Raw genomic sequence first — 17853 nt, 5'->3', positions numbered from 1 at the left:
TTATCTGCTCCTCAGAGATAACAGAAAAAAATGTGTGTGCAAGAACTATAACACTCCTATCACAAAATAAGGTTCTGAAACAGTCTCAATTTGCATTTCAAAAGGGTTTCTCCATTCAGTCTTCAGTTTTTCAAATCAAAAATCAGATTCTACAAAACTGAAATCACCAAATCCTGCCAACAGGTATATTCTGCGAATCATGAATAAAATTTTGCTGTGCAGTTCAAAGTATTATAGATAAATCCAAATATTATGGTATCAGATATGTGGCTTGTAACAGGTTTTCATACTACCTAACTGTAAGGGTGCAGACTGTAACATTAAGAAATGCGGGAACTGTACATAAGACAATGTCTTCAGAATGGGAAATAATCACTACTGGGGTCAATATTGGGTCTGCTTCTGTCCCTGTTATTTATAAACAATACACCATAATATATCTAAGATGCAGAAATAGTTATCTAGTATGATGGTGATGGTGATGATGATGATGATGATGATGGAGAAACTTCAGCACTCGAAAATGTAAATGAAATTTTCTTGGAAACTAAGAACTGGTTTCCCGGGAAAAAAAGTTACTGACCTTATGTAACTCACAATTCATGCAGTTCTAGACTGCACCAGATTGGGCCATGCCATTAGATATATTCATGTGAGTAAATCAATAAATCACAAAGAATATGCCCAGTTCTTAGGCTGACAGGAACCTACACTGTTAGTTGCCTATTACAAATCTCCTTAAATGCCAAAGTTCTGTAATTTTTGCATATCACATAATATCATATTTTGGAAAAGAAAATGTCCACAGGAAGAGCTACATTCAATGAAAATGTGAAAAACTTGACTTACTTTACCTATTTTCAAGCACTAATGTTTAATGATATTATTTTCTGCCATAGCTCTTCACTAAGGGAGAAAGAGTTGGTAGTACAGAGGCATGTAATGAGGACATGTGGTTTCCACTTCAGAATCTCTTTTAGCAAATCTGTTTAAGCAATTTGGCATACTGACAATAGTCTCACAATACATTTAATCCATTATAAAGATTGTTGTTTTAATAAATCACACTCCAAAACAACTGTAGCACTCATAAATATAGTACTACATGCAGAAATCATTAAACTATCCATGTCAGCCTTAGTGTAGCACAGAAAGAAGTGAATACAATCAAATATTGACAAAATTATTTAACTGTATAGATAAAAAATCTACTCACCAAGCAGCAGCAGAACACACACATAAAAGATGGTTGTAATTGGCAAGCTTTCAGAGCCAGTGGCTCCTTTTTCAGGCAGAAGGAAGAGGGTCCTTTTCCTTCACTCCTCTCCCTTCTGCCTGAAAAAGGAGCCACTGGCTCAGAGAGGTTGCCAATTACAACTGTCTTTTGTTTGTGTGTGTGAGCAGATTTTTTTATCTATCCAGTTAAATAATTTTGACAGAAAGAAGTGAAGCATAGAAGTCTTCAGTTAGGTACCCAGCGATCACAGCTATGATCCATTGCTAATAACTAAACTATACACTAGCCAAACTGACAGCAATACAAAATTTTAAAATAAAATCTAAAACAGCTTCCATAATTTCATTCACTTTTGAGTTGGAGAATTCTTTATGAGGAAAACTCAAGTTACAGGGACAATACTTTCAGAATACAAGAAACATGTAAAAAATATTAGCATTATTTCTAAAAGATCATACAGACACTTCATCAAAAATTTAAAAAAATTTTAAAAAAAGCCGTTTGACAATTGCTATACAACAGATATATTCTTTAACATCCTTCATTACTAATATTCCTAATATTTTAGTTATGATGGGAGCCACAGCAAAAGTAATTTTTTTGAATGACTATAAACTTTTGCACTGGCTATTGTAACTCACAACAGAATATCCTTTTATTTCGTCTTTTCACTATTGTGCACTTTCAGCTGTGTAGTCATTTTCAAGTTTCTGAAATTAGTACCACAAGTTACACTACTACAATACAACAAGAAACACTTAGTGTAATTTTTTTTTCATAAAAAAATTTAAAAAATGAAAACAGTCTGGTGGTTTAGTAAAATATTTTATCATATGATGTTATTCCCTATTGTATGCTGAACACTTTTTAATTATAGCTACTTGTATTTTATTATGTATGAGGTCACCCAAATGCAGTTTCACAATGTATGATCAATGTAAGTTTCCACTGAAAGGCAAATATGTCCATTTGATCAGTTATGCCCTATAAGTTCTCTTATATTTTACTTTACTTTACTTTTTATTCTACTGACTAAACAACTATTGTTTTGTATTTGTTTTTTTAACGATGTTAAACGTGGCAAGTGTGGCATATATTTCAGCCACTTTAAAATGGCTATACACCCAGATGCATACAGTATTAAAAAATTATAGAATAACAGGAAATTCTAATCCATTTATGATTATTAAGATTATTGTCATTCAACTAATATTTCTCTTTCTTAATGCATATTAAACAGTAATAGTTCCATAATTACAAAATAAAGTACATAGTAACCATACAGTTACACTACATGACTAATTCCTGATGATTTTTATCTGTATGTATTTTCTTTACACAGTGTATCAAGATGCTGAAACTTCAATGGAAGCCAAAATATCACAACTGAGTAATACTTTCTTTATTATTATTACTTTTATCATTAACAGTTACAAAATAAAAACTTGGGTAATGTTTTTCACTTACCTCTTAACACAGGGAATGAAATATTTAAATGTGAAAAAAAATCAATAAGCATGAAACAGTGAACAGTGGACTCGCATCAGAATGCTCAATAACTCATGTCAAACAAAAATAGTGGAAATGTTTGAGGGATTCAATACAAATTCATACATGACTTTATACCTTAATTTCTTATTTTAAAAGACAGAGAGAAAATAAGAAATTTACCACGCAGGAACAAATTTCACAATCATGTTGCCAAGATGCACCATCTGTATGTATTGACCCATTGACACGGCATGACTTGTAGCAATCACATGATTCAACTTTACTTATTCGTTCTTCTGCTGCAATGAGCTGTAACAAATGTCATGCTTAGGAGAAAAATGCTACTTTAAACAAAAATAAAAATGGGTATCGTCACCACTTAACAAACATGTAAAATTAATGAAAACTAAAAACTATTAATTAATGGAATCAGATGCAAAGTGTCCTTTTTCTTTCTGGTTATTGACCATTACCATATCTTATTGACATCTATAATAAAGTTATCTTAATGGAAACTTACCATAAAGATAACATGCTATATTGCAGACCACAAGCCTTTGCCAGAAAAAGAAAAACACACACCATTCCTTCACACAGGCAGCCACAGGTCACGCTTACATGACCATCAACTCTGACAGCTTGGGCCAGAATGCAATTATCAGGTGGGATGGTAACAGCAATCTGGAAGTGATGAGGAAGGGGAAGGAAAAGGAATAGGAGTGTGTGGGTGGAAGAAGAGGAGTGCTGTCCACTGGAGTGTGCAGGGACTAGAATGCCAACAGGCACAGCATCAGGAGGTTGTGGGGCAGGGAGGTGGGGAACAGTGGAGTGAAGCAAGAGAGGAATGGGAAAACATGGGTGGCTGCATTGGCGGATGGTGCCTCCTGTTGCTGTGCCTGTTAGCATTCTAGTCCCTGCATACTCCACCAGACAGCACTGCTCTTCCCTTACCTGCATAGTGCCATCCCTTCCCCTTCCCCTTCCCTTCCCCTTCCCTTCCCCTTCCCTTCCCCTTCCCACTACATGCAACCTCCAGATTCGTGCTACAATCCCATGTGACAGCCCCATTGTGGCCCGAGATGGCAGAGTTGATGGCCATGTGTGCATGAGGTTTGCTTGCTTGTGTGAATGAAAAGAGTGTGATTCTCTTTTTCCAATGAAGGTTGGGGCTAAAAGCTTATGTGTGTCTTTCAATTGTGCCAGTCTACAACTTAGCACGTTGTCTTTATTGCAAGTAGCAATCTATTTTTTCCTAAATTGTTGATAAAGTTATTTTAATAACTCTAGAGTTAAATGTTTGTCCACCAGGTGAACATTTGCTGGGTTGAATATATTTGCAATACAATAAAACTGTGTACCAAACTGAATGTAAAGCCATATGCCTGTCTTCGACAAAAGTGATTTGACAATGCAGGGTAACAACCTTACGGATGACTCACATTTTTCATCTGTTACTCTTACATATTTCACAAAGATTATTTATTGAAGCACTCAAGATTGATGGCATGAAAAATAGATTTAGTGGAAATAATGGTATAGCAACAATCCTCAAGCTGTTAGCAAAATCAACTTCCTCATGATCTAATACGGCACTTGAGCACTACTTGCAAGAGCCAACAACCCATATTCGAGCTTCTGTCCATTGAATGTCAAATGTATATTTTTTTCTTTCCTTGTTTTCCATAGTGTTTCTTTCCTTATTTTAATTTCTTCGCTTCTGAATTACTCATGTTCCTCTACCTCTTCATATAATCTCATACCATAGGAAGAAAGAATCATATTGCACTGTTGGCTGGAGACTACAAAATGTTGCACAGCCAAATACTGTTCCAGATCCCAGTATCTAGTTTCAAAGTGACAAGAGACACAGAAAGGGGAAAGTGCCCCATGTTCATCTGTAGCACATACAGCAAATTCCTAGCTGTGCACATCAGTCATCTCATCGAGAGAGCACAGTCTGTAGCATTGTGCTGTTGTGATCCACATTTTGGTTTTTGGCAGTATAATGATAAGGGATTATATCATCAAAAATGTCACATGGAAAGACAATCTATGGTGTTTAAAAATGTTTAATAGAACAAATTAGTAAGTGCTGTTATGACAAAGCCAGAAAGCAGTATCATTTTGGCCTTATAATGAAGCCAACTGTCTTGATTGCAAAGTATTCTGACATTTTCCAGAAAACACTTCAACAGGAAAGAAATTAAGTTCATGGCTGTAATGACAAAAACAGTTTCTTGCCAACTCCCAGAAAGAAATGGAATCACACATAAGATAGTAATGTACATGTTGATAATTTCAACTGTCATCTAATAAAGGAGACTGTAGATTTTTATGCGAGACCAAAAGTTGTTCTTAGAAGTCCCAAGCTTCTGCCTCTTCTCGAGGCATATATTAATTTCCTGTTGGAAGACACAAAATTAAGATGCATTCCAAAGGGATTGGGGCCTAGTTGGAAAAAAACATGTTAGGAAGAAAATTATTAATATAAAAAGACAGTATTGTAAAGACGGCAACACACTATTTGCAAAAGATATGTGGATTAAGGGATGATGGTAGACCAGTATTTTATGTCAATGATACTTGGGCTGATTTAAACTTAACTACAAAAAAACAGTGATGCTGCAGGCATCAAAAGCAATGTAGATCCATCTGACAGGGCGATTGTTGTACATCTTGGAAGTGTAGAGATTACCTCACCAGTATAGAGGTTATTGGAAATTTTTATTATTAACTAGCTATTCCCAGCCAGGTACTGCTGTGTCTCATTCTGGTTAAATGGACAACACAGAAAACAGAAAGAACACATATGGTGATAAGCCATATATACAACTTTGCTACTATCATCCACTGACAAACCAGAGCATCACATTCATGGGAGACAACGCTTTTCTACATAGCAGCGAGCTCCATATTCTCCACTGGCATTTGTGGCAAACAGTTGCAATCACTGAATAACAAATAACATTGCGAGACAGTCTGCATACAAAGTCACATTTGCTGCCAAAGGGGTGGCCTAGTGAGAGGTGCTGGCACATATAACTTCAACATTCTATAGCATGATTGGATGATGTTTCCAGACACAGGTTCCTTGATCTGTTCAAGGTACGCTCTACAGCCCCTCAAAGTTTGTCACAACAGTTGTGGGACACCCTACATATATTAAAAATATATTACCTATGTCTATGCAAATGTTCATTAAAGCAGTGTACAAAAATTTTCTGTTGAGAACTTTTTGAGATTTTTGGTAATAATGTTTCCCATTTATATATCACATATTTATTTTTATATATATGTATATTTAAAAAATAGGTATATAAGAACTCGCACATATTTGAGTGCAGCATAGTATCAAAATTTCAAAGCAATAGGCGAAGAATTTTGGGAGATTTAAGATTTTTATATAGATGTAAATGCTTGTTTGTACAAAACCGTAAATCTCCAAAAGTTCTTCACCATCTGCTTTGAAATTCTGACATAAAATTGCATTCAAATACACATATTTTATATATATGGCATAAAGGTGCTAGCAAAAGTCTCATGTTCTTTGTTCAAAATTGTAAATCTCCAAACACACACACAAACACGTATACAAACACGCACACACACACACACACACACACACACACACACACATACACACACACACACACACACACATACACACACACACGAACACAGATAAATATATTAGAAATTAAGAAGCATCCCAAAGGGATTGGGATCTAAGTGGGAAAAACATCTTAGGAAGGTAAAAGCACATGCATATTCAAATGCAACATTGTATCGAAATTTCAAAGCAATTGGTGAAGAACTTTCAAAGATTTATGATTTTGTACAAACAAACATTTACATTTTTTACTTATTTGTATAGGTAGACAATAAATTTATAATATTTTTGGCTATTTCAGTTTTCTCTGTCAGTACCCACATACCAACTCTCATCACCTATGTGGTGAGTAGAGTCATCACCTCAGCATAAAGTTGTTTGTTCTGGTAATCTCCTTATTGACAAGTCCACATTCATTACCAGAACAGCCATTGTGGAGAGTGGGAGAAAAATCATGTGTGCGTTATGACACATTGTTGGAGTATCACTCAACAGACACATGGTCTCTCTAGTTCTGGGCCTCAGCTCAGCACTCAGCATGACATCTTCCCCCCCCCCCCCCCCCTCTCTCTCTCTCACTCTCTCTCTCTCTCTCTCTCATTTTCTTGGATTTTATTTCATTATCAAACAACACCTGCCATGATTACATTGACTGACCATTGGTCTGTTCTACAAACACATACTCTGCCCAACTGTATTCCATACGCTGGAGTATACTGCAAATATTTACTTTTAAAGCACCACTCTGCACCTTATAAACTGGAGTCAGAATTGAGAGACCCCACCAATCAGTTTGCAAAGGAGGCTGCTGTTTTTTCATGGTGAGCTTTGTCATGAATTACCCAGGGCAGGGAAGAATTGGCACTGCCAGAGATGCCTAGTGTTGTGTTGGTGCGTGTCACTATGTCAGCAGAGTCTAGCCCACAGCCAATCCTGTCTGGGGACGAATTGTTTGCCCTTACCTTGCTGTGACCTTCCCAACTGCCCAACACCATTCACTCATGATAACTGTGGGGATGGTGCCTGACAACAGCTGTGCAGTTCATCTGCCACCCTGCGCCCTGTGCTGTGCCACTATCGGGGCCATCCTGTCTCACCACACTGACTCGTGCTGCCCATTGGCTACCATGCAGAGCTGTGTTTCTCATCTTGGGCCATTCATGTCTTGTCACATTGACATCACTGCACAACATGTCTTGTGACCTGGAAGCAATGCTTTGCAGCTACCACCCATCCCCTGAGGATATTGAGGACATAGCGAACACCAGAGAAGAGAACTGTTCTTTACTTCCAGGTGCTGCATAAATTTTCATTTATTTATATTGATTTGCTTCATTGTAAGTAAATTGTTTTTCAATTTTGAGTGGATAAATGCCCACTAGGCATATGAATGGTAGTGCAGAAGTGAGTAGCATAATATAATTGAATGGATAAAAAAATCTACTCACCAAGCAATGGCAGAACTTGCACATAAAAGAAGATTATAATTATGCAAGCTTTTGGAGCCAGTGGCAGAAGGGTTGAAGGGAAAGGAAGAGGGGTGAAGGAAAAGAACTGGAGAGGTCTAGAAAAGATTGTAGATTTTGGGAAAGTCACCCAGAACTGTGGGTCAGTGGAAACTAACTGTCTGGTTAGGTCCTTGAAGACACTGTGGGACACGAAGGTAGACCTTTACTTGTACTGCAGCTCAGCACAGTAAATAGTTCTGCTGCAGTTACCTTCATCTCTCCATTTTCAGCAAATACTCCGAAAATGTGGTCGCATTCCTGCAAAATGTTTGTCATGCTGGCTGAATGTTTTGATGGCCTAAAGAGTTTCAGTTAAATGTTACACATCTGAAGTTGTCAAGACATGCTCAAATGTATGTGATATCACTCAAATCTCTGCATAAAGCCAGCAGATTGGAGGAGATGAACAGGTGGTTATCTGACAGGTACTTCAACAAAAAAGTGTGAGTTTCTATTTTGATGGTGGACAATTATTCACAGAGATGAACTGGGCATTTCATGTGGTCAGGTCCCACTGCTAATAAGTGCTGGGCTCCTAGGAGTACCTACTGTAGAAAAATTAACCAATTAAGTGCCAACTGCAGCCAATCATGAAATAGGAAAGGCTGAGGCCAGGGAGGATTTCAAGGGTCTTGAGGAGATATGGACCGGGAAATGGCAGAGGAGATGGTGTCATTACGACACCAAGCTCCCATTACAGTCAGTCAACCCAGTTAGTTTTCTTGAGTCAACAGAGATGGTAAATGTGATTGCAGAAAGCAGGAATCCCCCCTCCTCCCTCCCCCCCTCCCCCCCCCCCCCCTCCACACTTCCTCCTCCCTGGCAAGAAGCAGGGTCTGAAGCCACCTCTCTGTTGCATTAGTGGACTGTGGACAGAGACTATTAATCCTTTCATAGAATGTTGGGATAATTCAACAAATGTAGTACAGATACCAAAAATACAGTAAAAATATCATTCAACATACGTGCACTGCAAATGATAAAGGAACATGTCATCCATTATTTAGAAAACTTAAAATATTAACTCTGCAATCCCTATACACATATGAGATTATTATATTTTTGTACATCAGGTACAAATTACTTGAGAGAAACCAGTTTTTCCAGTCACATGATGCTAGAAACAAAGAAAATTTTATGCTCACCACCTACTGCCTCAAACTGTATGCCCAGGAACCTCAATACATGGGAACGAAAATATGTAATAAATTAAAAGGGAACAAGTTAATGCAGATGAATTTAGGTCCACTTGAAAGAAAGCTATATGAGGCACTGACACTGAAATGTTATTACTCAGTGGATGAAATAATGCAGGACAAACTGGAAATTTGAGCTGGATACAATGTGTTACATACTCCAAGAAATATCCTTATAGTGTTATTATTTGTTTTAGTGCTATTATTTATTAGTGCAAAAATCATTGTAAATGTGTTATAAATTTTTTACATGGCTCCTGTAAGCAAACCAAACCAAATTCCATGCTGTGTTCAGCTACAGACTGGTACAAGGAAATACACTTTTGAGACGGAGGTACTCAGAAAAAGGAGACAGGACTTTGACATCATTCTCTGGAATGATTCCTTGCACCACTTGCATGGCATTGTTGACTTTTAGAATCAAACTGTCCAATTTGGTGATGCAATGTACCAGTCTGGCAGTGACACCACTGCATAGACAAGAGTATCTCACAGAAAAAGACCTAATCTGCAGTATTATGCAAAACTACATATCTTAGTGTTGAAAGCCAGTGCCCTTGAAATCATACGTAAGGAATGGAGAGAGTTCTCTGGATGGCAACTGTAATCTGATAGCATACTGAACTATCTATCTGGCTGATCTTCTCAACTGAAATAAAGTTCTAAACTGTCTCCAGGTGCACACAAGAAACGCCTTTGTAAGGCTAAAAACATAAATGGAGAGCTGTGTGTCCTCCTGTGTTTAGATAACTTTGGAAAATGAGACGTTACAGTTGCATGTGGGACAGTACTGGCCAGTATACAATAAATAGCAGCCACTGATATTCAGTAGTCTCAGACAGGAGAAACTAAGTTTCTGGAAAATCTGAAACGACACAAAAAGCATCCCACAAAGAGTCAAAAGATGTTGCTGAGCCAAGAAGTATGTGCATCACTCCACCCCTTAGAATTGACTTGGAAGAAAAGTTATTGCATTTATCAGGCTCAGGCAGAAACCTGTTATATTAATTATTGGAATAATTCATGTGGCTGTGTGAGGATAGACAGTATTTATCAGCAACAGATTTAACACAGCATGAAATTCTGACACAAAAAGCAAGTCCAGTAGCACAAAATCGCTACTTAATTCTGTATCATCTACAGTCAGTCATGAAGGAAAGCATTCGACAGCACTTATGACACTGGGACAATTCACCCTCTCTCTAGCCCTTGGGCATTATCTCTTGTTATCATACTTAGAAAATCATTTATGGTGAGAAAACTTACTGCCTTTGTGTCAACACACAAACTGTGAACTGTATAACCACCCTAGCTATGAAGTCAAGCTATTAAGAAATTCCAGGTGTGCTGCAGGACACCAAGTTTAACTGTATGAGTTCCTTAGAATGCCCTTTGGTTTGAGAAATGCACCTGATACTTTTCAGCAGTTTACAGATTTATTAATGGTTGGATTTAAACCCAGCATTTATTTGGGATATCATTGTCTTTTTGCAGACAATAGAGAAATACTCTGAATGGCTGAGAAGCATACAGCCACATTTACAAGACAGTAGAACATGGACCACATTGTAAGTTCTGGTTGCATAAAACCAGATCCACATCTCACAGAAGCGGTTAAAAACTTTCTCAAATCAAAACATATTAAAGAATTAAAATCAGTTCTCTTGCTGCTAATCACTACCATAGATTTATGGAAGATCATGCCACTGTCAGAAGCTTTTAATAAAATTGCTGAAAAAAGGGGTGAATTTTAACTCGACCACAGAATGTGAAGCAATAATGAAACAAATTAAAGGTGTTCTGACAAAATCTCTTCTGTTAATTTATCTGGACTTTGAAAACCCATTTATCCTGTCCTGTGATGCTAGTGATTACACCATACATTGTGTTTTGAGTCAGGAGTAAGAGACTAACTGATTATGCATTAGGTTAGCTCCACAAAACAGAAATTAAGCACAGCACAACTGATAAAGAGTTGTCGGCTCTGGTGTTTGGCGTATACTATTTCAAAACAGTAGTCATTCACAATAGTAATGGATCCTGCTGTCTTATTGTTGCTCTAAAATTTAAAACATCCAAGTAGTTGACTCATGCAAAGGGATTTAAAGCTGAGTGAGCATGATTATGAAGTCTGTCACTAGCCTGGAAAGATGTGCTTGAACTCTGCTGCAAACACTATCTGAGGTCTCCAGATCTTTTGATATAGTGCCTTTGGGCATCTTAGAACCATTTCCATTGACAGATCAAGAAAACAAGTATATATTATTAAATATTGATCATTCCTTATTTTATCTAGCTTTGGAGCTGATTGCTGACATGATAGCAGAGATGATAGTAAAAGCTTTTGTTACACATTTGTTCTTACCGTTTGGAAGTTCTGATGCAATACTGACAGATGAAGGGACAAATTCTATGTCTTCATTATTCATACAAATCTGTAAACTGCTAGGTTTCATCCCAAAGTGAATGGGAGAATTGAACTTGAGACCAAGTCCACCAGTAAGACACATTCTTATTATCTAAACAACACTCATTATGATTGGGATAAGTACTCACTTTACGTTGTGTCTGCCTATAACACCTAGACTCATCAGTCATCTTGACAAACTTCTCATGATATTGTGTATGCACAAAAGATGAGCTCTTATTTTGAAGTATTAAAGTTGTCAATGGTTAGATATTCAGGTGAAGTTGAAGGGCTAGTTAAAAGACATATAATTATGAGAAAAATGCAATGAAACAATCCCAAGACAACTGCTCAGCAGATAAAGATGGGTAATAAAGATGCCACTTTACCACCTACAATGGGATTTGGTGATAAATCTTGTGCTGAAAAAGGAAAAAATGAAGAAGTTCTCCCTCTCTTATGAGAGACCATACCAGATTTTGTAGCTCATATCACCTATGATGCTGAACTACAATAGCAGACTGTGCCGTAATTGTACACTCTGACAGGCTAAAGCCTTACCTCAATCATTTGGTACCATCATCAACACTTGCCAGTGCATTAAAAAAAGATAGAAAAGCTCCAACTCCCAGCACCACATTGACAGACATTACGTTCCAAACATCCATATTGGCTGCTATCAAAAGTCTTAAGTGGAAAACAATAAATCTAATGATGAGTCTCTTAACTACTGAGAAAGAAAGATCACAACTGCCCATTCTGCGGCTCTTCATTTTAGCACTGGTGGGCAACTGCAATTGGCTGCTATCCAGTAATTTTTTGTCATTCTTTACTGCCTTCATTACCTTATTACCACACCACTGACTCTATCTTACACCTTCTACCTCAAGCAGGACCAGCTCTGCAATCTTTCCATCACTACATATTGAGGCAATGTGCTTTCCTTCCCTATGAGTTCTTCCAGTACTAGTTCTGTGACTATGCTGTTCGAAGTGGGCCTCTTTAGTCTTATTTAGCACTCAATCAGTGATTCTGCACCCATTGCACCCATTGTCTATATCTGTTTGACATCTGTGAAACCCCTCTTTCACTTCGGCCTCTTTAGTCTTATTTAGCACTCAATCAGTGATTCTGCACCCATTGCACCCATTGTCTATATCTGTTTGACATCTGTGAAACCCCTCTTTCACTTCTGCAGTCCTACAATGTTTTTAATTTACAGAAAAACTTCTGTGAAGTGATTAGGAAGTGATGCCCTTCAAACACTGTCCTCAAAAGTCCCTTTCATAGTATGCTTTTATTACCTATATTAGTAACTTCATATCCACTACACAACCAGTTCTGTTTCCATTAGTGTCATACAGTTTCACATGTCTTGGCTAAATTACATGAAAAAAGTTTTTGATTTAGTTAAGTTTGCATTGTGGCAAAGACCTCATTTGCATAGCCATTTATCTTGTAAATACTCAAGGCATCACTCTATATCTGTACAACTGCAAGAAAAACTATGAACCTCCAGAGGAATTTACACAAGATTATGACCTGGAATGTATGAGGATTATGCCATATTGGAAAGCTACAGATTGTGGAAAGAGAATGCCAGCAAACTAAAATCGGCATATTAGGATTAGCAGAGACTGATTGGAAAGGCACTGGGTGCTTCAAAACAGGTAACAGAATATTTTTCTGGTATATCAGATAACTGCATCAACGGTGTTGCCTTGTTAGTACACAAGTGATGGAATGCTGTAACGAGTGCATACAAGCCTATCAGCAACCAAATAATACTAGTGAAATTCAACACTAGACACTGCAAGCTAAATGTAATACAGAAATCTGCACCAACTTCAAAGGCTGATGATGAAGTGTTAGATGAATTTTATGAGTCTCTTCCCAACTGCCTACAGTACCCAAAAAGGGAAGTTACCTCAGTGCAAAGAGATTTTAATGCTAAGGTAGGGAAGTGGGACTCATCAAATGAAGTACTTAGCTGCCATGGTTTAGGCAAAAGAAATGATCATGGAGGTCACCTGATTCAGTTTTGTCAGGAAAATAAGTTCATTATAACCAACACCTGCTTCCAACACCATCCATGAGGACTTTTCACCTGGACCTCACCAGTTGGAACATACCATAATCAGATAGACTATTCACTAATCGGCTTGCAATAGACATAGTCAGTTAAAAACATTAAGACTCTTTCTGGTGCTGACCATGGTTCTGACCATTAGCTTCTATATCTTTAACTGAGAATGAAACTGTAAAAAAGGAAAGGACACCTCCAAATGTGAGAAGATTAGAGAAAAATGCTGAAATTGAAATTTTCAGTAATCAAGTCCAAGAAACACTTTCAACCGATCTGCAGGGAAATGGCATTTGCTGAAGGAGAGGTGAGGAAGTAGTTAAGGATAGCAGAAAGGTGGAGAATAAAAATAACTGGTGTACTATTGAAACCATACAAATCATTGAGGACAGGAAAGTACTGAAGATGAGAGGATTACAGGGAACTCAGCAGTACTGCAAATTATTGACATTTATACAGAGAAGCTGTAGAAGAGACAAAAATTCCATCAGTGAAACATAAGAGAGAACTGAGAAACTGTGGGACTACAATGTGCATTTCAATGAAATAAAGAAACTAACAGCATCCTTCAAACAAATAACATGGGTTATAGAAGATGAAGATGACATACCTCTAACCAACACAGAAGTAGCTGCTGACCAATTTTTGCATAATAAAGGAACATGAGAGCAGATCCTCAATGTCAGACAGCTAACCGAAAAATGTCGAGAATTCAATACCCCATTAGTTCTTTGTTCCATGGACTATAGCAAGGCTTTTCACTAGAAATAACTTTGGAACATACTATCTGAAATGGGCATTCCTGACCGTCTTATTGGCCTTATCATAAATCTCTACTCTGATAGTAAAGCAATAATCAGACTAAATAAAACTATTTCAAGTCCTTTTGAACAATGTAAAGGAGTTAGACAGGGGCACATTCTACGACTGGTTCTATTTAACATCTACGGAGAATATGTTATGAGAAAAAGTCATCATGGCTGGACTGGTGGGATCTGAATTGGAGGATGAAGAATCAATAATGTTAGATTTGCTGATGACACAACACTGTGCACAGCATCACAAGAGGAAATGAAGGAATTATTGGATAGAGTTAAGAGAGGTAGCAAAAAACTTGGATTGTCAGTTAAAAAGGAAAGACCAAGATCACGATAACTGACAGAGAGGAGTCACTACCAGCTGCTGATGTACTATCAGAGTATGAAGAAACTCTGCACAGGATTTTTCTGGGTAGGGAGGCAACGTTGAAGCTGACAGTAATTTGGAAAGACTGAGACCTAACTCGACATACTAAACTGAGAGTGCTGACATATCTAGTCTTTCTAGTTTTCCTTTACGGCACTGAAATATGACAATAACTGAAGAAGACCACAAAAGAATTGGTGCTTTAAGATGTGGACATAAAGGAGGTTGCTGAGAATATCATGGATGGACAAATGGACTAACAACCGAGCGAGGTGGCACAGTGGTTAGACACTGGACTCGCATTCGGGAGGACGACGGTTAAATCCCGCATCCAGCCATGCTGATTTAGGTTTTCCGTGATTTCCCTAAATCGCTCCAGGCAAATGCCGGGATGGTTCCTTTCAAAGGGCATGGCCAACTTCCTTCCCCCTCCTTCCCTAATCCGATGAGACCGATGACCTCACTATCTGCTCTCCTTCCCCAAAACAACCAACCAACCAAATGGACCAACAAATCAATCCTTCAAAAAGACAGGGTGGAGAAGAGGTTGCTCAGAAAGTGTTTCCAGCGAATCCTGCAGTTGTTTGGTCACATAATTCGGTGACAGCATGATAAATTGAAAAAGATGTCCATCCAAGGAAAAGTCAAAGGGAGAAGATTGAAGGGAACACCACTGAGATGATGGATACACCAAATAAAGGGGAAGACATACCAAACATGAGCCAGTTTCTCCGAGATACAGAAGACCAGGAAAAGTGGAGACAGACTGTTAAGAGGATTGTGTGGTGGGTCACCGACTTTCAACTATGAAAGATGGAGTGTTGGTGATGTGTCAGTACTGAAAATGAAAATCATCAAAACAGATTGTATGTTTTCGCTATCCAATTTTGTGCACACTCTTTTCACTACTGACCTAGTTGCCTTATATAGGTGATCTAAGCAGTTGTGTTACATGCAGCCAGTGCCCGTATTCTAATGAAATGGTCTGGTTGAAGTTCAATAGCCCACAGCAGCTGATGAAGTCAACTTGGTCAGTTGTTGAAATATTGAGCACTGGAATTGAATCATCAGTTTAACTGAACCCTGAAAACCCACCAACTGTGAAATACAAAAGTAAAACCTTACAAAACATAGTATGTGCCTTAAGCTTATGTTAGCCTGTATTATGCATTGATTAGTGAATAGTGATACATACAACCACAATGCATTGCATTAAACCTGGATGTCAATTGAGTATGGTAAAAATGACAGTGGTGATGATGACATAGTATAACAAGAACATTTACAAGACTCCATATCATTCTATGTAGATTGGGAATTAATTCTGACTTCTAGTTAGCAAGACTGCCAGAATAAAAAGGAGCATGATAATGATGATAATGATAATTAATAAGAAGAAAAGAGAATCATTCAGTTCATTCTACAGTACATTGATCAGCTAGAATGTCATGCCTACTACTGATTAGTCTTCTGATCCACCCTCAGAATGGAATTGTTTTGTTGCCAGAGGGGAGTGGCAACAGGCATGCATCAACATAAGTTCTGAGGGATATGAGCAAGTATGTCATTTTTGTGTTTCAAGTTCATTTTTGATATGAAATGCATGATGCATCAATAGGTTTGATACCCAGCAAATTTGGGAGGATGACATCAACTGTAAAGTATCATCAAGCTCCACAGCACACTATATAATGACTGTGGTCTTGTGTCAATGACAGTTTGTCCTTCAGGAGATGCCATGCCCATTTTAAAAGAAAACACTGGAGGATGCAAGAGGTATCTCTTGCACCTCTTAAACCTCTGTTGTTTTGTTTTGAAATATAGTGCATTGTGGAGTGTGACGATAGTTTACAGTTAATATCAAACCTACCGATACAGCAGGCAATTTGTGTCAAAAACTGCCTTGAAGCACAAAAGTCACATACTTCCTCGTATTCCTCAGAACTGGTGTTGAGGGATGCCTAGTGCCACACCCCTCTGGCAACAAAATTATTCTGTTCTGAGGGTGGGCAAGAAAACTAATCAATGTTCTATCTGATGGTACTGTAGATTCAACTATAAAAAGCTGTCTTACACAGTATGATTCTCTTTTTTTCTTCTTAATCATCATCATCAACTTCTTCTTCTTCTTCTTCTTCTTCTTCTTCTTCATCAACAACAGCAACATCAACCTTGTGCATGAAGTTTCAAAAAATCTCACAATATCCTGCATTGTCCCCAGAACTGATTGTGGCCGACGGTTTCTGAATTGAGTGGAAGAAGTGAACTGGAGACTCTGAAGGTAGGCTACAGCTTCCTGGACTTGCACCAACTGTAGGGTCCCCCTAAATGTGTCAGATGTGCACTATATATCAGAGGTAGCTGCACAGATAGCTGATTGTGTGCTGGGTGCACACAAAGGTTTTTTTTTAAATTAGGCAACTCTCCATCCAGTCTAACAGCAGCTGTAAGAGACCCAAGAGCATTAATGTAAAATCCAAAGGAATATCCCCCACACTGAGAGTATTCAAATCCTAGTAGCTAACTGTTGATGCATTCACAAAAAAGTGCCAGAGTTCGAGGCACTCCTGAAAAGCAGTGAACCTCACATAATACTACATAAAGAAAGCTAATGAAAATCTGAAGCTGATAGCAGTGAGATGTTTGGGCAAAATTTAGAAATATATTAAAAGGATAGACTAATGCAAAATGGAGGTGGAGTGTGTGTTGCAAAAGACAAGAAACCCACAGCCACTGAGATAGAAATTAAAGCTGCATGTGAGATTGTTAGGGCAAGACTCAGTATCAGGGGTGGGGTAAAATGGTAATTGGATCATTTAAATGATTAATGGAAAATCTCATATAAGATGTGAAACAAATACTAACAAAGAGATAGAGGGGCTGCCCAATACTTACCTCAGCTCAGTACAGCCGATAGATACACATAAAACAGAACTGAAAATTTACATTCCTAGCTTTCAGAACTTTGTTCCTTCATCAGGGAGGAGAGAGGGGAAAAAAAGGGAAGAAGGGAAAGTGGATTCAGTTACTCACAACCCAGGTTATGAAGCAACAGGGAAAGGTAAACAGGGAGGGTAGCAAGGATGGAGGCATGGTTGTCAGAGGGAAGCCAAAGATATTCTACTGTAAGTACTGT

At 38.0% G+C, this 17853-nt stretch overlaps 1 protein-coding gene across 1 annotated transcript in view; it reads right to left on the bottom strand.

Moving 5' to 3' along the window:
• The window catches only part of LOC126475099 (protein kinase C-binding protein NELL1-like), a 980737-nt gene that overhangs the window by 283143 nt on the left and 679741 nt on the right, over positions 1–17853 (bottom strand). The window contains exon 6 of the mRNA XM_050102677.1: positions 2909–3037. Coding sequence (XP_049958634.1) covers positions 2909–3037 — 129 coding nt within the window. The remainder of the gene's footprint in view (positions 1–2908; positions 3038–17853) is intronic.

Source organism: Schistocerca serialis, chromosome 4 (genome assembly GCF_023864345.2).
Source record: "Schistocerca serialis cubense isolate TAMUIC-IGC-003099 chromosome 4, iqSchSeri2.2, whole genome shotgun sequence".
NCBI classification, from domain to species: Eukaryota; Metazoa; Arthropoda; class Insecta; order Orthoptera; family Acrididae; genus Schistocerca; species Schistocerca serialis.
The sequence above is the reverse complement of the archived record's forward strand: the minus strand, read 5'-3'. Positions and strand labels throughout refer to the sequence as shown.